Source organism: Choloepus didactylus, chromosome 1 (genome assembly GCF_015220235.1).
Source record: "Choloepus didactylus isolate mChoDid1 chromosome 1, mChoDid1.pri, whole genome shotgun sequence".
Classification (NCBI taxonomy): domain Eukaryota; kingdom Metazoa; phylum Chordata; class Mammalia; order Pilosa; family Megalonychidae; genus Choloepus; species Choloepus didactylus.
The window spans coordinates 93,244,938-93,266,028 of record NC_051307.1 but is presented as its reverse complement, the minus strand read 5'-3'; the positions used below and the strand labels follow the sequence as shown (position 1 = coordinate 93,266,028).

Here is a 21,091-nt window from a genome sequence, read left to right as displayed (position 1 = left end):
AAATGTAGCTTATGAGGGGTGACAATGTGATTGGGAAAGCCATAAGGACCACACTTCCCTTTGTCTAGTTTATGGATGGATGAGTAGAAAAATGGGGGAAGGAAAAAAATAAACAAACAAACAAACAAAGGCACCCAGTGTTCTTTTTTACTTTAATTGCTCTTTTTCACTTTAATTATTATTCTTGTTATTTTTGTGTGTGTGGTAATGAAGGTGTCAGGGATTGATTTTGGTGATGAATGCACAACTATGTAATGGTACTGTGAACAATCGAATGTATGATTTGTTTTGTATGACTGCACGGTGTGTGAATATATCTCAATAAAATGAATATTAAAAAAAAAGAGAACACCCAAATCATCCCCCCATCCCACTCTATTTTTCATTTAGTTCTTCTACTCATCCATCCATACACTAGATAAAGGGAGCGCGATTCACAAGGTTTTCACAATCACACCCAACAGGGATCTTTTGAAAGGCTCCAGCTGGACTTAGATATAGTTCTAACCTTGGATATATTATAGACCCAGCTTGGTTTGTTATTAGTATTGAAAACGCTAATTAAAACCATTTCAGTCACTTATGATTCACACAAGAGGAAATGAAAAGAGCAAATAAATATATGGGAAAATGTTCACTTTCATTAGTAAGCAAAGAAATGCAAAATAAAACAACCCATTAAATTTGCATATTTTTAAAAATATTAAAAATGGCCACCGCTGGTAAAGATACAGTGAAATTACTGCCTGCATACATTGCGAATGGCTCTATAGATTCGAAAGTATTAGCAACATTTAAACAAGAGTCACAAGATTCCAGTCTTTACAACATAGTAATCTCATGCCTGAGATTTACTTTTAGTAAATCATTTCAATGAAAGGAAATAGTTATTTGGGCAAAGCTTTTATTACTGCATTATTTATAAAAACAAAACTATGGAAATAACCTAACTATCCAAAATAAAGAGTGACAACTAAACTATGGCATAGCCATTCAATGGAACTTTATACAATCATATTAAATTATTTTATGAAGACTGTAAAAACACGAAAAAAATAAGTGATAAAGCAATAGATAACTTTAAAAAAAAACTTCCCTCAACTGAAAATGTATTATTTTTATAATAAAAAATCAGATTTTTATTTTAAAATTATGAGTGTGAAGCAATATGGGAACAAGGAAATAGTTTCTAATATAATGTTAAATTTTAAAGAGAGAAGACAGAATTTTTACCTGCAGTCAAATTACGGCTACATATATTTATTCAGATGGGTAAGTCTGAAAGTAAACATGGGCTACAGTTCATGCACTAACAGAATTGTGGTTGATTTTTCTTCCCTTAAAATTTATTTTTAAAACTATTCCTTGATATTTTATAAGTGGAATACAAAAAATTTTAGGGAATAAAGCAGTTTGGTGACCTACCTGCTGCTCCTTTTTAAGGAAAGTTTCAATCTCCATATGAATCCGGTTCTCTTCTTCAGTTTTCATCCTTAGTTTCTTTAAGAATAATAAACAAATATCAGGAGTTCTTCCCAGCAGGGTTGGGGATCAGAAATTCTCAAGGTGAGGAGGTATAGCTGTGATTTAGCACAGGTTTTCTTTACTAGTTGGGATCCCTAGAATCCAGTGGTTTTGACCCAGAACTGCAATTCAGTTCAGTTCAACTCAGCTGGTGTTAACAAACATGACTGAGTTGTGTGTCATGGGTTAACAAACACAGCTGAGCCACGGATACTGTGCTAGATACCTGCAAGTGCCCACAACAGAAGAGCCATCATCCTGTTCCCTGGAAAGTGATGCCAATTTAAGGAAAGAAACAATGCTTCAGGAGTGCAAGGCTCTTAGGCCTAGGAAAGGAAATTCCAGAGTGCAAGAAAAAAGCTTGGCTCTTTAGCCACAGGTTAAAATTCCTTCTTGTCGGCCTGTTGTTCTGTTGGTTATTTAACCTACCTCCTCTAATGAAGGTCTACCCCTTGCTTGTATCTCTTGATTTGGTATTTTTCACTGTTTCACTTTGACATCTATCTCTATAAATTTAGGTTTGAACGAAGCTCAGCCCTCTCGATTTTTGTTATTTCTTCCTGGAGGGATAAAAGGTACTGGTTGGGTGAGCTAAGCAGCCACAAAAACCTGCAAATACTATTTTGTTTTGCCCTGTCCCTATAATTACCAGGAGAAATGGCTTGTGGTTTTACAAAATAAGGGCAAAGTGACCAAGGGGAGAAAGTACAACCAATTTCCAAAGACATTATAAGAAAAGCAGGAGATGTAGGATACCACCCATCAGAATCTCTGCTTCCAAGTATAAAAGTCCTCATTTAGTCTTTCATTTTCAACCTCAAGTTTTGAGGCTGCTGGAGAGAGAAAGCAAAGATAGAGGAAAATCTCCAACTCTCTCCTCCTTAGTTAGCTGAGCCAATATCAGGAGTAACCGTTCAAATCTCAGTTTCTAATGCAGCAATAATTACCTCAATCTCATCCAGCAAGAGTTCCTCTGTTTTGTTACATTTTTTTTGTGTCTGGGAGATTTGCAAATCAGTGTTTTTCTTCATATAGTGATTCTCCATGTTGGTTTTTGCCTTCATCTCTTGCAACTGGTCCTTGAGGTGAGCAATATATTCATTTCGACTCTGTGGAGGAAAAACCAAGTTTCTAAATAAAAAAAAAAATACATTCTGTCTCTGCTTAGTTCAGTCAGTGGGCTTAAGCTTACCTTTTGCATTTATAAATCAACAAGGAACTGGATCTCTTTTTCTTCATCTGAAAACAGTACATCATCACACTACGGAAAATTTAGCCAATGACTGTGGATAGTGTAAATGAAAATGAAAGATATCAAAATAGTTCTAAGAAGCAGGACTGTGAGATTCTTTCCTAAACTCACTATATGGGTACTCCGTGTCCACACAAATTTCCCAGTACTCTCATTTTGGCAGAAAGAACACTGATCAAAATAATTTAAACAACTGACTTCCAACCCCATCTCCACCAGCTCTGTGAACTCTGCCAAGTCAATTAACTTCTGCAAAGTTAAAACAGAAATATTAATACCTATCCCACCTACAATATCTCAGAGAGTGATTATAAGGATTAATTGAGACTATATATGAAAACTCTTTGAAAGCTCCAAAATGCCCTGCAATTTTAAGGTCTCAATATTCATTAGAAAAATATTCAGTACCAGCAGTGAGCCAGGCCCCAGGTAAACAGTGAATATCTAAAGGAGCTAGGCAGGAGACATGGTCCCTGCCTTCAAGAAGCTTACATTTTCATGGAAGAGATGTAGTGAAAAGAAAACAAATATGTGTAAACTCTTAAAAATTGTGCAAATGCTATGAAAATAAAGGGTAACTGGCTATGGGAGAAAATGACAAGGGAGACCTATCTTAGACTGAATGGTTTGAGAAGGTTACTCTGAGAAAGGAATGTTTAATCTGAGACCTGAAGGATAACTAAGTCAGTCATATGAAAAGTGGGGTCAAGGGAATTTCAAGAAAAGGGGAAAGTATGTGCCTAGGTCTTGAAGCAGAAAAGAGCTGGATACATTCCAGGAACTGAAAGAAAAAAAACTCTGGACACTCTAGCCTAGTGAGGTTTGAGAGTGGGGCAAGATGAGATTGAAGAGGTAGGTAAGAACAAACCATGCAGGACCTTGGAGGCCCTGTAAACAAGTTTCGATTTTACTTCAAATGCCATGTGAAGTCTCCGAGAGTTTTAGTCAGGGAGGTAACATTAGATGGTTTGATAAGAACCATATGAATTATGAGTGAACTCACAGAGAGGTGGATCGGAGTTAGCTGACAGTGACAGCACAATAACCAAACAATTAACAACAAAAATGCATGGCTTCGATCCAAGATCTATGTTTCTCTAAACATCAACCAAATCTATCTTACCCTTCAAGTTCTCTTCCCCACTTCTCCTTCCTTCTCTTCCTTCCCTTCTATTTCCACATTGCATGCCAGCCAAAGATAAGGGTTGAATCTCTATAAAGACTCGAATTAAGTGAGATGTGATGGCTTCACTTCATCAACTGGAATCCTTTCACCTATTTAATCCCTTAGACTTTTTTCAAGATCCAGCTTACATACCACTTAACTCCATAAAGTCTTTTCCAGAAAACCTCAACCCACATAAATAACTGTAGTTTTGTTTGTCCCAGAATCTATCAGTGTTGGACAGTAAGGTATTCAAGAAATACTGTTCATACAAAAATAGTTTTTCAGAAACTCAAGAGCATGTTCTAGCCAGTTTTCTTTGTCAAATTGAATATTAAGTCTTTCAGAATAACAATATGAGGACCAGAAATGCAGAGTTAAAACCTCAGAAGTTTCTGCCTATGGAAAACAGAAGGCATTAAATTATAGACCTGTTCCTATGGCCATATAACATTGGTCTACAGTAAAACTGTGCCAAGACAAAGGCATCTGGTTTAAATTCTATTTCCATGAGCCTCTGATTACTCTGAGTTCCTCCCCATCTTGCTATTCTGCACAAACTTATTTTTATGGCTCTCCTGGGTGACAGGATGGAAACATAGAGGAATAAACAAAATACTGACAGGCTGGTGATGGTAAAATCATTATCAACACACAGTAATGAGTGGACTGAAGTGCCATTCCATTTCCTCATCTGCCCAGTGCACAACAAAGAACCAGCCTAGAAAAGCAGTGGGTTGAAGGCCAAGGGGCTACCACTGAATCAGGTTGTGCTTAAACTGGGTTATTTGAATCCTGTACAAAGAGAATGAAAGTCAGACAGAGGGGGAAGCCACAGAGTGCAGACAGAAGCTGGAAGTCAACAGAATTTGGAAGAGAAAGCAGACATGGCCATGTGGCTTGCCATGTGACAGAAAGGCCAAGGACCAAGAACTGCTGGCAGCCAGCCCAGAATGCTAGTCTTCAGGGAGAAAGCATCGCCTTTCTTTTGAACTTCTCTAGGCCTCAATCCATGAGCCAATAAATTACCATTGTTTAAGCAAAAAAAAAAAAAAAAAAAAAGGCGAAGGGGCTTGAGTTGTATGAATTCCTTTTAAGATTTCCACTAAGGAAAGATCTGCTTTTGGCACCACCACTACCATAACCCTGGGGGTTCATGCTGTCTGGAGTTGTCCCCATGATCGTGGTCTGTGGTTTGATGCAGCATATTTGTGGGTTTTCATGGCAGACCAAACTTGACTTCCAAATCCCAAAACTGCCTTCAAGCCTGGACATCTGGACTTATTTGAATTCAGAGAGGCATGATTTAGTAATGGAAAGAAGCGGTCAACCAATTAGAGTTAATAAGGCTCTGATGACTGCCACAATATTGTGAGCCAAAGTCTTTTTAGCGGTAGTGTCTGCTTTCATAATTGAATGCAAAGTAGGAAGAGAGTACTGGCTCCTGGGCTTTGTGAGAGCTATTATCTGGGGAAATGGGAACTGGTCTCACACCTGGGCTGCCTCTTTGGTTAGATGCAGAAAGGAAAATGTGGATGTGGTCTGTCAAGTGATAAAAGCTGCAGGGGAAAAAAAATACAGCTCTATATTGTAAAATAGCATTTATATTTCTCTGATGTCTATAGCTAAGAATATTGGCTAGTTCTATGACAGACTATGAATAAACTCTGAGCTAAACAGAGTCTCATTCTGAGATGCAGATGCAACATAATGAAGTCCAACTTCAGTACCAATGTCTTCTTATCTTTCCTTTAAAGTTTCCACACACCTCACTGTCTTGGCTGAATTCTTCTGAGTAAATGCCATATTAAATGTGATACCTAAGACTGTACACGATTATATAGCTGTCTGACCACAACAGAGTGCAGGAGAATATTATTTCCCTGTTATATAAACACTGTAGCATGCCACTAAGTGCAGTAACATAACAAGGGGGAAGTACTCCAAATAGTTTTCACAATATTTTGTGGTAATAATGTCATTCTTGATTGTTAACACTCTGATGAAAAATCATTAGAAGAAGCACAGTGAAAGAAAGACTCTGAGAAGTCTAGAGAAGACAGGAAAAGGCAGGTACCTTTTAAAAATGGCTGTTACCAGAACAACCAGTGGTGGGGCCCTAACCTGACTGAGCCTCTAAGGAAACTGTTGAAGACAAGTCAGGTCTTCACAGTCCTTAACCTTTCAGATTCTTCTAACCCATATCAGGACTTTAGTTCTACCTTTGCATCTTGTTGTAGTCAGTTCAGTGTTCTAATAATCAATGGGGTTTTTAATTCTGAACCTAATGTCTATTACTTATCACATACCGGCCCTGAGTTGCTGACACATCTGGCAAGCATGCCTTTTCTAGCTTCATTTAATTCTTTACCCATTTTTGTAGCCTAGAGTTCACCATAGTCATCTCAACCTTTACTCTTTGGAACTCACTCTATATCTGGACAGAAAACAACAAACATACAAACAAAAAACAGGAGATAAGAGTCATCAAAGAGTACAAAAAGGCTGAGGAGCTGAGTGAAGAAAAGAGCTAGGTCATATGCAAAAGTCAGTAATAGTGTGACCAGAGAGAAAACAAAGTATGGCTTGGATGGTAGAGTAGTTCAAACCCACTTTAAAATATCATGCAAGGCTTCCTGGATAGCACAGAGCTTTCCAAAATATAGTCAATGACCTGGATGGCACTGTGGGAGCTGAATGCACAAATGAAAAAAAGGGTGAGGAATTAGTAGAGCTAAGTGTTTGGGACTTATTTCAAAAACATACTTTAGTTTCATCAATTCACATTTTCTCCATACCAAACCAAGGCCAAAGTTATCAACACATTTCCTAGTGTTATACCAAGGCTCACTGAAAACTAAAAAATTCTTGGATGGAAATTACTCTAAAAGTTGTTCCATCATGATCTTGAACTTGATAATTACAAGCTCCCCACAAAAAAAAAAAAAAAAAAAAAAAGATGCTTTCATCAGGCATACATAGGATGCACAGGAATACAAATAGGGCACTAATAAAGGTCAAAGGGCAACAATTTGTATTCAAAATCACTAAGCACCATTAGGAAGGTCCCTCTCACTATTGCACTAAGGTTTAGTCTTCCAGGGCATCTAGCTTCATAATAAATTTGGCTCCTTTTCTAACAAGTCAGAATGACTGGTTTATATCCTTCATGGTCACCACATTGAGACCTCAGTAATTATGGCAAAGCTGAAGGAAGTGAAGGCCTCTTTTTTATGAAAGGCATGAAGTAGTGGTGGTGAGAGAAAGCAAAGGATCGACCAACTTTCTCCTTGAAGGTTCGGGCTTCTAGCTTAGAGAATCTCAGCATGGTCCCAAACCCTGACCTTCAGGGACGAGAGAGATTTCTTATATGACGAACCCACCTATATGGCAGCCATTGATGATGTCTGCCCAGACGAGTATGGCTTATAACGCCCTCCACAATCTATTCCCTGCCTCTTATTCCAGCTTCATATCATGTCACTTTCTCCCTTTCTCTCCAAATGTCAGCTGTTATTTTGGCCTTCTTTTGGTTCCTCATATACCTGTAAGCTCTGTCTCCTAATCGAATCTTCAGAAGTTCTGCTCCCATTATTACTGATAAGCTCCTACTGGACTGAGCTCCCACAGTTAATAACTATAGACTCTAGACTAAATACACAAATAAATTACACAAAAGTATTGGAGAGTGTACAAAATCCAGCAGATTCTAGAGAGAAGTAGAGATGCTTGAAAGGAGGGAACAACATGGAGTGGGTTCCCCATTTTTATGGCCTTTAGCAGACCATAGTCAGACCTATGGCATTATGGGAGAAGGGGAAAAGAGCACTAAAACTTTGATTCAAAATCCTGCAGGCTTTTGAACTGAAGAACCAGAGGACAGATAATGGGGCAACCACAAACACTGAAAAGTGAAGGGATAATCCCAATAAAGAGAAAACCAGAGAAGAGGAGCTCAAAAGTTTTAGCTTGAATTTAACCAAGTTAAATATTTAGGTATTATTTAATTTCTAGCAATACTGTTTTACAGTTTTCTGCAAAGAAGCCCTGCACAATTTTTGGTTTTGGAGTCATACCTAGATATTTATACAAAGATTCTCTGTTCTGAAGCCTAAATTTGTCCAAATAGGTAGGTAATGTAAAGCTGATATTTTGCAACTTTCTAAACTGCTAATACTAAAGTTAATCATCCTGATAGAGCTAATCTCTAATGGCCTAGCTTGTAGCCCATATACTGTTTTGCAAATCATTTGTTTAAAACTTGGAGTGCATTTTCTTATAGAAGTAACCTAGACATGAGGTTAAGTTCTAATGACCATGAAAACGCATTAAATCCATTCTGTAATGGAAATACAATTCAAATGACATCATTAAACCTTACCATCAGGTATAAGGTTTGTAATGTGTTTAATGTCTCATGTAGAACTATACTATCCCATCAGTGATGTTGGAATACGAGAGACTGCTGGGATAAAATACGGGTGATATGGTTGGAGTGGGAGATGAGGGGTAAGAACAGACTAAGAGCTCCAGAAAACTGGGGTTGCCTGGAGTTCTATTTTGGGCATACTTGTTCACAGCAGCCCAGCTTTCTAATAACTGTATATTTTCAATAGTAAATGCATTCCAGAAGAAAAAGAACAATAATTCATATTTAACTTTTATTTGTTTGAGAAAAATTCCTTCTATATAGCTGCTTTAGCTCAGTACCTTTTGTGGTTGTCCTGCTTACCCAAAGTAATTGTTACCTGTACTTCAACTTGTCGTTCCTTTTTTACATTAACGAGCTGTCTTTGAAGAGATCTTATCTGTTTTCTTCCTTTCTCTTCTCTAAAAGAAATAAGAATGATTTGTGTTAAGATCAGTTCCTTGTCAAACATTCATGTGCCTAAGGATTACCTGGAAACTAAAAAACAGATACCTGGGATCCACTCCCAGAGATTCTATTTCAGTAGGTCTAAGGTGGGGCCCTGGAACTTGCATCTCTAACAAGTTCCCAGGTGATGCTAATGGTGCTGGTCCACAGAGTACACTTCCAGTGGCACTTATTTAGAAAAGACTGGGGTTTGTTTTAGTAATTTGGAGGAACATTTTCTGGCTTATCAGTATTGTACTAAAATAGCTGCTGCTGAGAAAAAGTAAGGAAGAAGAGGAGGAAAAGGAGGAGGAAAAAGAAGAACCTTTTCTATTCTGAGCATTTTAATTGCATATTCTTACTTTACAATAACCTGATGTGGTAGTCTCTATTATTATCTCTACTTTACAGATAAGGAAAATGTGGCTTAGAGAATTTAAGTAATTTGCTGTGCTGGACATGAGAATGTGCCTCAAAGGCCTCCAACTACACAGAGGAAAGTGAACAAGATTCCCACCTGCTGGGCTTTGAAATCCATCACTGTGTATTCTGAGGCCACACTTCCCACAGGCTGTTCCCAACTAATTACTGAGTGTGGCAGGAATACTAATGCACACCCTTTCCTGGGAGACCCAAGATTCTCTGATGATCAGATTTGGCTCAAGGATTCCCCGAATACCTTGCTGAACCTTCTTTAGATTGCAGAGCAGTCTAAGATTCTGCCACCAACCTTCCCACTCCTTCATTGCGGTCTGAAAACTCTCCTAGCCTTTCCTGGCTGCGTCCTAATTTTCTCTCACATGGGTGTTTCCCATGATCAAATCTTTGTATGTATAATCCCATCTTAGCATCTACTTCTCAGAGAACCTGGACTAATACCCTCACTTTGGTCACACAAATAGTAAATGGTAGAGCAGTATCTAAACTCAGTACTGTCTGACACTAGAAACTAAGAATGTAATTACTTTATTCTGCTAATTTTTAGCAATCCCATTATTTAAGTATAAAACAAATAAAGTAACAAAACAATACAAGAATAAACAAAATTTAAAACTTTATCACTAAACTGCATCTAGAAAGTACTTCTACTACAGGAATTTTTGGAGAGCATGTACCCAAATGGAATCTTGAGATTTTTTTCCTCAAAGAACCTGATGTCATTGCCCAAACAATTACCTACTTCCCAATTATAGACCATAAGAAACAGATAATAAACATGTAGCATAAATACCTTATCTTTATTATTAAATTCATTTAATTTAAGCAAATAATTTAAACAGATAATAAATGGCATTTAGATGAGATTATAAACATATATCCATTTTAGAAAATCTAGAAAAGGTAAAAAAAAAATATGAAGGAAAAAAAATCACCCACATCCTACCATCCAGAGTTAATTATGGTAAAAATTTTATTATAATACTTTCCAGTCAATACAAATGACAACTTTTTCTCTTCCAAAACTGGGGTTATTATATGTATACATTTTTTTTTCTCCAAAATTTTTCACTTAACCTAATTATGAGCACTTTGTCGTTTCATTTAGCAGTTGAACACATGTATTTATTTCTGTTCCTCCTTGAAACCTCATTTAAATAACAGGAAAGGAATCATAAAAGGTATAAATCTACAAAGAAAAAGAGAATGGGAGAAGAAACAATGCAGATGAGAGGGAGCAACAAAATTGTAGTAAATATAAAGCAGAAAATAGAAGAATGAAATTTAAATGCCTACAGAGTGGGAAGCCAACAGACCAACTGAATCAAGCTGCAGAATCCCAGAAAATCTCAGGATATGGAGGCACCAGGCACCTTTGAAGGCAAAAGTATGGGGTAGGGCAAAATAAAAGAGGATTGGTTGAAAGTCTAACAGAAGAACAGTTTGATCATTTGATCCCCTTCCCTAGACCCAGATGATAGGTTTTTGCTAGTTTGTTTTCGTTTTATCTCCTGGAAAGGCTGAACCAGGATTTTGGATTTGGAGACACAAGACATAGCTGGAGATGGAGATGAGGCAGCATACCAAAAATGGGGGGGGAAGGGGGGAAGTTTGAATGCAATTCTGCTTACTGAATGGTGAATCTTCCCAATCTCTTTCTCCAGATTAGTTCTCAATACATGGATAGTCAGAATATAACCATTGCCTATACTTCTTCACATTTCCCTCATCCACCCCAACTGAAGATTGGAGCAGGTTTCTCTGGGAATACTGACTTAACCTAAGGGAAAAAACCAGCCATCCTACTGTGAAGCCCTCTCTACATAAACAGAGCAATCAATCAGCTTCTCAGTGCTTTACTCTGAAATACAAATGGACAGATCACCAAAAATGAAAGAATTCCTCTAACATTAAAGTCAGAGACAAAAATAAATAGGAAAAAAAAGTAACTTGGGGGAAATAGAAATAATACAAAGAAAAGAAGACAACTTTTAAAATAAGGAAACTGTAATCAGTATTCTCAGAGACATGAGAAGATACTGCACATGGGAAAAAAGAAAAGGATGCTGCAAGAAGGAAAAACCCAGAAAACAAGAAAGAACTCCTGGGAATAAATGTTAGCATACATTTTTTTTTTCCGGGTTGGCAGAGCCAACTGAGGCTTTATTTTGGAAAAGACAAAATGGCTTCTAGAAGGGAACATGGGCAAAAAGGGGTACCCCAGGTCTCCTGTTTCCTACACCCCCTGCACAGCTCCTTGTCCCCAGGCTCTGGGGCAGCACAGCAGGTAGGTGGGCCTGGGAGGGGCTGCAGTGGCAGTTCACTTGAGCAGGACATCGGACGACTCCGACACCAGCTTCCCATCGCGAGTCTCAATCTTCTTCACAACCACGGCCTTGGTGGAGCCAGTGCAGCTCCCACCAGAGCTGAAGGAGTAGTTGTTGCCAGTGCCTGCGAGGCCTCCAAAGACGGGGCTCAGTGGACCTGAGTAGTAGCCACTGGAAGTCTTCGTATGAATACTCACGTTCTGCATCCCAGATTCCAGCCGGCTCTCCTCGCCCTCCAGCAGCTTGCGGTAGGTGGCAATCTCGATATCCAGGGCCAGTTTGACGTTCATCAGCTCCTGATACTCGCGCAGCTGCCGCGCCATGTCCTGCTTGGCCTGGTGCAGGGCAGCCTCCAGCTGGCCCAACTTGGCATTGGCGTCCTTAATGGCCAGCTCCCCACGCTGCTCGGCATCAGCAATGGCAGCCTCCAGGGAAGCCCTCTGGCCCTTCAGGCCCTCGATCTCAGCCTGGAGCCGGCTGATGGATCGGTTCATCTCGGAGATCTCCGTCTTCGTGCAGCGGAGGTCATCCCCATGCTTCCCGGCCAGCGTCTGCAGCTCCTCGTACTTGATCTAGTACATGCTCTCGGCCTCAGCCCGGCTGCGGTTGGCGATGTCCTCATACTGGGCCTTGACCTCAGCAATGATGCCATCCAGGTCCAGGGAGCGGCTGTTGTCCATGGAGAGGACCATTGACGTGTCCGAGATCTAGACCTGCAGCTCACGGATCTCCGCTTCGAATAGCTGCCTGAGGAAGTTAATCTCATCGGTCAGCCCTTCCAGGCGGGACTCCAGCTCCACTTTGTTCATGCAAGCTTCATCCACATCCTTCTTGATAAGGACAAATTCATTCTCTATTTCTGTTCGCTTGTTGATCTCATCCTCATACTTATTCTTGAAGTCTTCCACCAGCCCCTGCATGTTGCCAAGCTCCACCTCCAGCTTCAGCTTCTCCTGGCTCAGCGCCTTGTGCTGCCGCCGAAGGTGGTTGATGTAGCTCTCGAACAAGTTGTCCATTTTGCTCCCAGCAGTCTTCTGCTGCTGCAGGAGGCTCCACTTGGTCTCCAGCATCTTGTTCTGCTGCTCCAGGAACCACACCTTGTCAATGAAGGAAGCAAACTTCTTGTTGAGGGTCTTGATCTGCTCCTTCTCCTGCATCTGCACGGCCTGGATGTTGGGGTCCACCTCCAGCTTAAGGGGGCTCAGCAAGCTCTGGTTCAACGTGATGGCTGTGATGCCCCCTGCACTCCCTGCCCCTGCATAGCCCCCCATCAGACCCATGCCGGCGCCCAAGTCGCCCCGGAAGCTGCCGCCGCTGCTGCCCACGCGAGAGTAGGAGCTGACGCGGCTGCCGGGCCCACTCGTGTAAAAGCAGCTGCTGAAGGTCCGGGGGCCGGAGGACACCTTGTAGGATTTCTGGGTGACCCTGATGGACATGGTGGAGGCTGAAGAAGTGGGCAAGCAGGTCAAACCAGAAATCGGAGTAGGAGCTGAGGACTGCTGCTTCTGGGTTCAGCATACATTTTTAAAAGTAGATAAAGGGGTTGGGGGATTAAATGAAGGAAATCTCCCAGAGAATAGAACAAAAACAACCCAGACAGTAAATGAGCAAGAAAGGAAGAAGAAAAATACAGACTCAATCACTACAGCTCCAACATCCAAAAAGAATTCCAGAAAGAGAGAACAGGAAAAAGATCAAGGGATGAAATTTGCAAAGAAATAATACAGGGACATTTCTCAGAACTTAAGGACATAAATCTCTAGACTGTAAAGCTCCACTGAGCACTATGATAGAACAAATCTACCCAAAGCATTTTATTAAAAAAATTTCTAAAACTAGTTGATGAAGAAAAGTTTATAAAAGATTATAGAGGAAAAAACAGGCCACATATAAAGAAACAGAAATTAGAATGGTATCAGACTTCTCAGCGGCATCACTCAAAACTAGAGTCAGTGGAGTAATGATTTCAAAATTATCAGAAAAGATGATTTTCAATTTAAAAATCTGTATCAATTCAAACTACTAATAAAGCATAAGGAGAGAAAAAAACATTTTCAGAAATTAAAACATGCAAGATCTTAAAATATTTAAATATTTACCTCCTTTGTACTCTCTCTTCAAGAAGTTAGAGAAAGACAGGCTCCAAAAAAATGAGGGACTAAAACACAAAAGAGGAAGAATAGGGATCTAGAAAGCAGGATCAATAGGAAATCTCAGGAGATAAGGGAAGGCCCAGGATAATAGCAATGAAACAGTCCCTAAGAGAAACCAGTAGATACGGGAGCTAGAGAACAAAGGAAAGTATCAAAGAAAAAAAGGAATGGTAGATTACTTAACATGTATGACTATACTTTGATGACTACATTTTAAGAGTTTTAGACTCTGGTGAGAATTTGGGTGCTAGATCTATAATAAAAACATCAAAAAAACAGGGAAATGACAGTCAACCAAGATGTTGGCATAAGACATCTCAGGGTGCTGTTCCACCATCAAATCTTTTAACTAGCAAAAACTGACAGAGCCTTCTTCCTAAAAATTCTGGAAAACAGTTAAAGGGATACAGTGACTGGGAGAGCTCATGGCACCCTTCTGGTCCTCCCCCCACCCCCTCCCTGGTGTGGTATGGAGATAGCCTGAACTCCCATGTGGGTGCCTGGCTCTGTTCTGGAGGGAGCAGAGAGACCCATGTGCACATACTGAATTGCCTGTATGTCAGTGCCAATCCATCAGGTGGCATCCTGAAAGCCGGAAGCACTAAACTTGTCTCAGAATTACCCTTCCAGAACTTGCCCTGCAGGTAGAAGGAGCTTGCAGATAGCTAAAGCAGTGTAAGAAACAATTAAGTCAAAGCAAACAGGGTCAAAGGATTATTTGCTTTAAGTCATATAAGAGAGTACCCAGAGGGGGAGAAAGTCTATTTCATAAGGAGTAGGGAAGATGGGGTAAAAACAAGCCCAGGGCAGGACCCTACATAACTCACACTCTCCTTGGACTGATCTTTTTGATAGGAGAGCTAAACTCTGAAGGAGAGCACCACCCAATGCAGAGTCAATCTGCAAAGACTATGAAAGTTTTTTTTTTTTTATGGTTTGTTTTTGTTAGCTCCTGGCCAAAGAAATCCCTCTTATGTCACTACCTGTATACAAACTTAAAGAACAGACAGCTCAGGGACTAAATCTCAGATTTAACACTTTAAAATATTAAAATGTATGCAACAAAAGATAACAAGACAAAGAAGTAGGAAATGATGGCCAGTCCAAAGGAATAAGACACAAATCCAGAAACCATCAAAAAAAAAAAAGGACCAGACTTGGAACATACAAGACAAAGACTTTTAAGAAACAATTTTCCACCAGAAGCATCCTCCTTTCCCTAATGTCAACACCCCTTTTCAATGTGAACAAGTTAGGGTGGTCACTGCCCAGATATCCCTGAAGACTGAGAAAGTGACCAAATGAGAGAGAAGGGTAGCAACTGACAAGATAGGATTTAACAAAGGATTATGAATACTAAATCTTTATATAAATTTTTTGTTTGTTTGTTTCTTGGGTACTAGAATAGTTAGAAGGAAATAACTCACATGGTGGAACTGTAATATATAACATTCTTCAAAATTTGCTCTGTAGCTACTTGTTAAGTTGTACTTTGAAAGTTATCATCATTCTGTTATACTTCACAATAAGGAAATAACTGAAATTGTGGAACTGTAATCATAACAGTCTTTAAAATTTGCTCTCTAACTACTTGTTAAATTGTACTTTGAAAGTTATCACTTTTTGTATATATGTTATATTTCACACTATAAAAATGTAAAAAAGTAAAGCAAGGAAGTTTCTGAGCACCTAAACAATAATAACAATCTTCAATATGCTCAAGGAGATAAGGAAAAGAGAGAGAAAAAAAAACAGAGAAAGAACTAAAGGATATCAGGAAAACAATGAATGAACAATATAAGAATCTCAATAAAGAGATAGAAATTTTAAAGATAAACCAAATAGAACTACTGGAGTTGAAGACCACAATAACTGAAATGCAAAATTCCCAGGAGGGTTTCAACACAGATTGGAGCTGACAGAAGAGATAATCAGTGACCTTGAAGACCAGACAACTGAAATGATTCAGGCTAAGGAACAGAAAGAAAAAAGAATGGAAAAAAAAAGCAAACAGAGCCTAAGACACCTGTGAGACACCATCGTGCATACCAATGTATACATATATGGGAATCCCAAAGGAGAAGAAAGAGAGAAAGGGTCAGCAGAATATTCAAAGAAATAATGGCAGAAAACTTCTCAAATTTAACAAGACATGAATATGCACATTCAAGAAGTCCAATGAACTCCAAACAGGAAAAACTCAAAGAGAACTATACCCAGACACATAGTAGTTAAACTCTTGAATGCCAAAGACAAGGAGAAAGTTCTGAAAGCTACAAGAGAAAAGCAACATGTTATGTACAAGAGTACCCCAATAAGACTAAGTGCTGATTTCTCGTCAGAAACCATGGAGGCAGGAAAACAATGGGATGAAATATTTAAACTGTTGAAAGAAAACAACTACCAAAAAAGAATTTTATATATGGTGAAACTGCCTTTCAAAAAGGAGAGGTTACATTCCCAGATAAACAAAAGCTGAAGGGTCAATACATATAGCTCTGACTCATTCCTTTTGAGAGCTCAATGTAGTTCTGTCATAAAATTAACAATCATTCAATTATTCCTCTACTGAAAGACATTTCTGTTATTTCTAGATTTCTGCCATTATATGCATAAATATCTTTGTACATATGTCTGAGATGAACTGATTTCTTTCCTATGAGCTAGATTCCCAAACTTAGGAATGCTAGATCAAGGGGTAAATGTATTTTGTTTAGTTTTGAAAATAAGTTTATTTTCTCCCTTAATAAAGAGAAAATTTAGAAAATACAAAAGTTTATTTAAAAAACAACCCTATTGTTAATGCAATGGTATATTTTCTTCCAGTTCTCTTTGCTATACATATTTTTGTTAGCTTTATGACATAAAAGTGATAATACCATATTATTTCCAGCCTACCTTTTCCCATTTAGAATTGTAACAAAAGCATTTCCTCCATGTTATTACAATTTTGTAAACAATATTTTAACAGCTTCAAATATTATCCATTAAACTGCAGATTATCTCTTTGATTCAGTAATCTGCACCTAGTGATTTAACCTAATGAAATAACAACAGATTCACAATTTGCTGTGTATATTTATGTACAAAGATATACACTGAAGGATTATTTGCTACAGCAAAAATTTGAAAACACACTAAATGTTCAGAAACTTGGAGAATGATTAAATAAACTAGGGAAAAGTACATATGTAATGATGAATATGGTAAAACTAAAATCAGATATATCTATTGTCATTTTCATTGATAGGTCACTTTTCAAAAAGTTGTAGAAATTCATTTTCCCATGAGCAATAAATGCTAGCGCTCATTTCTTTGCTTGCCAGCAATGAGTGTCAAATCTTCAACAGCAGTTATTATTGTTATTAGGCACTTCCCATGTGCCAGGTATGTGCCAGGAATGGTTCTAAGTTTTTTACATGTATTAATTAATCTAATCTTCACAATAGTCCTAATACAAAATTTATTACTACTACTAAGGTAGGAAGGAAGAGGAATAAGATCTCAAGGTAAAACAATTCCACCTATAGAAATAGCATGCATACTTTCTCCTTCTGAGTACTCAGTGTTCACACAAAGAGAATTTTATCTTGGTTCCAAGTCATTTTGATTGTGTTAAATATTCTTAAATCATGAAAATCTGTGGAGTTATTTGAAAGATTGTGCAAAAGAAAATTTTCCTTGGCATGCTTTCTATTATTACTTCTTGCAAAGGGATTTTCAGTGAAAGTGAACTTTGTCTTCAAAACAATTACTAAAGGATAGGAAGAATATTCTTGCAATTTTGTAGATACAAGCACTGAGGCTCAGAAATCTGAGTTATTGTCCTGGAAGAGCTATGAATAGAACTAAAATTTCTGATTCTGAGTCATTTTCCCTGGAAAGTACACATTTAATTTAATTTAGAAATCAAGGACTTCAGGTTTTATAGAACTTTAAAATACAGTAAAGCAAATAAGCTTAACATTACTCTGACCTGGCAATGATATCATAGAAATGAATTTTATTTTCCCTCTCTCTGCCCAAAGCATGCAGAAGATTGGTGAATGTGCCACACTCTTCCAACTCCTGCATGGTATTTTTAATCACATCACTGAAAAATTGCCTGCAATGAGAAAGAAAAAAGATCAGTCGGTAAGACATATTTCCCTATATCCAAAAAGGACTACAGAATTCACATAACATAAGACTCAGAAGGAACATCATGCAAAAATAGTTTAACATTAGGAAATCTATTAAATATAATAATAAAGAATCTATTAAATATAATAAAGGGAAAAAACCCAACATGATCAGAAAAAAACATGGTCAGGAAAAAACCAAATGATACAGAAAAAGCATCTGGCAAAATTTAATACTCATTCATCATTTAAAAACAAACAATGAAAACACTTAGCAAAGTAGAAATAAGAGAACTTTCTTAATCTGAAAAAGTTTACGTACTAGAGACCAACAACAAACATTAAACATACAGTATGATACCATGTATACATTTTAAAACATTTAAAACTATATTATATATTGTTTAACTAAAACACATACATACATAATAAAAGATCACAACATGCAACAGAATGAGAAACACCAAATTCAGAAGAGCATTTATTTCTGGGGGAAGAGTGAGGGTACTGGAATTGGGATCTTCAACTAAAATATCTAAAATATTTTATTTCTTAAAAAAAAAACTGAGTTCTGAGAGCCTTCAGGAAGGTGGTAGAACAGGAGATGCAGAGCTAACTGCTCCATCATGGAATAACTAGAGAAAAGGCAGTAGATGACAGGGACAACAGTTTCAGGGTGCAAGCAGCCAGAGAGGGACTTCTACAATATACAGGGAGGTCCTGGATGAAAGTGGAGAAATTACAACTGAAAGGAAAGGGTGAGTTTATTTAATTGTGACCACCTCTGGGACTGGTGCCTTCCTCACTGGCTCCTGCACCCTCATGCACTCCCATCTCCACAACCAGCTGGGGAGAACACCCTTCTCAGTCTGGCAGCCAGGAGCTCCTGTGTGGGAACCTGAAAGCCAACATACTTGACTTGACCACACATAGAGACCTTGCTGTGGTGTGAAGTGCCCATCCACAGACCCTGAGGCAGGCCAGGTGGCCTGGCTTTGGGGAAGACTTGGGGATCCTCCCCTCAGGAGGAGTGGGGACACAGAACAGAGCAGAGCTGATTCACCAAATAGCAGGTCAGAGTGACACTATCTGTTCCAGTGCCTATATCCTTCCTCGAAGGGGGGGCCCATGGTGGCATGCACAGGTGGAGAGATGGGGACAAGGGAAAGAGCCACACTGAAACACCAAGAGCTCCTCCCCCACCCCTGTGGCCCAGGGATGCACAGTGGGCAGGGATCCTGCAGGCAATGAAAAACAGGGCACTTCTGAGCTGGCTGAGGGCTGGGAAAAGTGGAATTCTCAGGCCCACACTCTGAGGTCCCACTCGGAAGACTGGGAATTGCCAGACCCATCATGCCCTCAAATAGACTGTTCACTAAGGTGGACAGTGCCCACCCCCGAGGCTGATGGTCTCCAGCATGCAATGAGACCTACCAGATTGACTGGATCTGCACCTGGTCTGGAACCCACCCAGCTGGCTTCTGCAGCCAGGAAAAAAATGGGCTTGAGGGGAAGAGGTGGCCAAAGAGTGCCATCTTCTGGAAAGACAGGGAAAGTGTACTCTGGCAAACTGCTCTTCTGCTACATTTTCTACACTTTTCCAAACAGACTTGTATCTCCTGCAGGAGGCCCTGGCCTTGGTCTGGCAGGGAACTACTGATAAACCAAGTAACAAAGGTGACATTTAATGCAAGCCCAATCAACTATAAAGTCTTAAGTGAGCAAGGGAACACATATTTCAAAATAACCTTATCAAGATAACCAAATGCCAAGAAATCAGGAGAAAATCACAAACATGTCACAAGAGACAAGAGACAAGGATAGATGCTATATATTAGTAAAAGCAACAATCCACCAAGAAGAAATAACAATCATAAATGTTTATGTACCCAATCAAGGAGCTCCAAAGTACATGAGACAAATATTGGCAAAACGAAGGGAGCAATAGAAGTTTTTACAATAAGAGTGGGAGACATCAATACACCACTCTCTTCTATAGGTAGAACAACCAGGCAGAGGATCAATAAGGAAATAAAGAACCTAAACTATGTTATAAATGAATTAGACCTCACAGACATATATACATAATTGCATCCCCAAACACCAGGATATACATTCTTCTCTAGTGCCCATGGAATGTTCTCCAGGGTAGATCATATGCTAGGACACAAAACAGGTTTCAATAAATTTTAAAAGATTGAAATTATTCAAAGCACTTTATCTGACCATACTGGAATGAAGCTGGAAATCAATAAACACCAAAGAAGCAGAACACAGACAAATATATGAAGGTTAAAAAACACACTCTTAAACAATAGTGGGTCAAAGAATAATAGCAAGAGCAATAGGTAAACATTTGGAGACAAATGAAAAAAGAATACAACATACCAAAACCTATGGGACACAGCAAAGGCAGTGCTGGGAGGGAAATTTACAGCCCTAAACACCTATATTAAAAAAAGAAGAAAGAGCTAAACCAAAGACCTAACTGAACTGAAGGAGCAAGGGAAAACACAGCAAACTAACCCTAAAGCGAGTAGAAGAAAAGAAATAACAAAGATTAAAGCAGAAATAAATGAACTGGAGAACAACAACAACAACAAAACAATACAGAGAATCAATAAAACCAAAAGTTGGTTCTTTGAGAAGATCAACAAGACTGACAATCCCTTGGCTAGACTGAAAAAGTAAAAAAGAGAAGATGCAAATAAACAAAATCAGAAATGAAACAGGGGTCAATACCATGGACCCTGAAGAAATAAAAAAATCATAAGAGGGTACTAGAACAACTGTACATCAACAAACTGGACAACATAGATGAGATGGAGCAAAAGTACAACATAGTCTGACACAAAAACAAATAGGAAACTGCACTAAACCTATCACAAGTAAGAAGATTAAATTAGTCATCAAAAACCTTCCTACAGCCCTCGAGCATGGGACTTGCCCTTATGAAGATCATTACCACAAAGGAGAGTCTAAAGTTGTATGTAATGGTGCCTAAGAGTCTCCCCCTGAGTACCTCTTTGTTGCTCAGATGTGGCCCTCTCTCTCTCTAACTGAGCCATCTCGACAGGTGAACTCGCTGCCCTCCCCCCTATATGGGACCCGACTCCCAGGGGTGTAAATCTCCCTGGCAATGCAGAGTATGACTCCCGGGGATGAATGTGGACCCAGCATCGTGGGACTGAGAGTATCTTCTTGACCAAAAGGGGGATACAAAATGAGACGAAATAGTTTCAGTGGCTGAGAGATT

The 21,091-nt window shown here is 39.0% G+C and overlaps 1 protein-coding gene and 1 pseudogene across 2 annotated transcripts in view; both read right to left on the bottom strand.

The window, feature by feature from the left end:
• Positions 1-21,091, bottom strand: part of IQCG (IQ motif containing G) — a 70,776-nt gene that overhangs the window by 13,709 nt on the left and 35,976 nt on the right. For both annotated transcript variants that reach the window (XM_037837420.1, XM_037837414.1), the window contains exons 5-8: positions 17,691-17,819; positions 8,690-8,771; positions 2,472-2,633; positions 1,426-1,500 (exon numbers count right to left, since the gene is read on the bottom strand). In XM_037837420.1, coding sequence (XP_037693348.1) covers positions 1,426-1,500; positions 2,472-2,633; positions 8,690-8,771; positions 17,691-17,819 — 448 coding nt within the window. The remainder of the gene's footprint in view (positions 1-1,425; positions 1,501-2,471; positions 2,634-8,689; positions 8,772-17,690; positions 17,820-21,091) is intronic.
• On the bottom strand, positions 11,555-12,997 carry LOC119534844 (annotated as a pseudogene).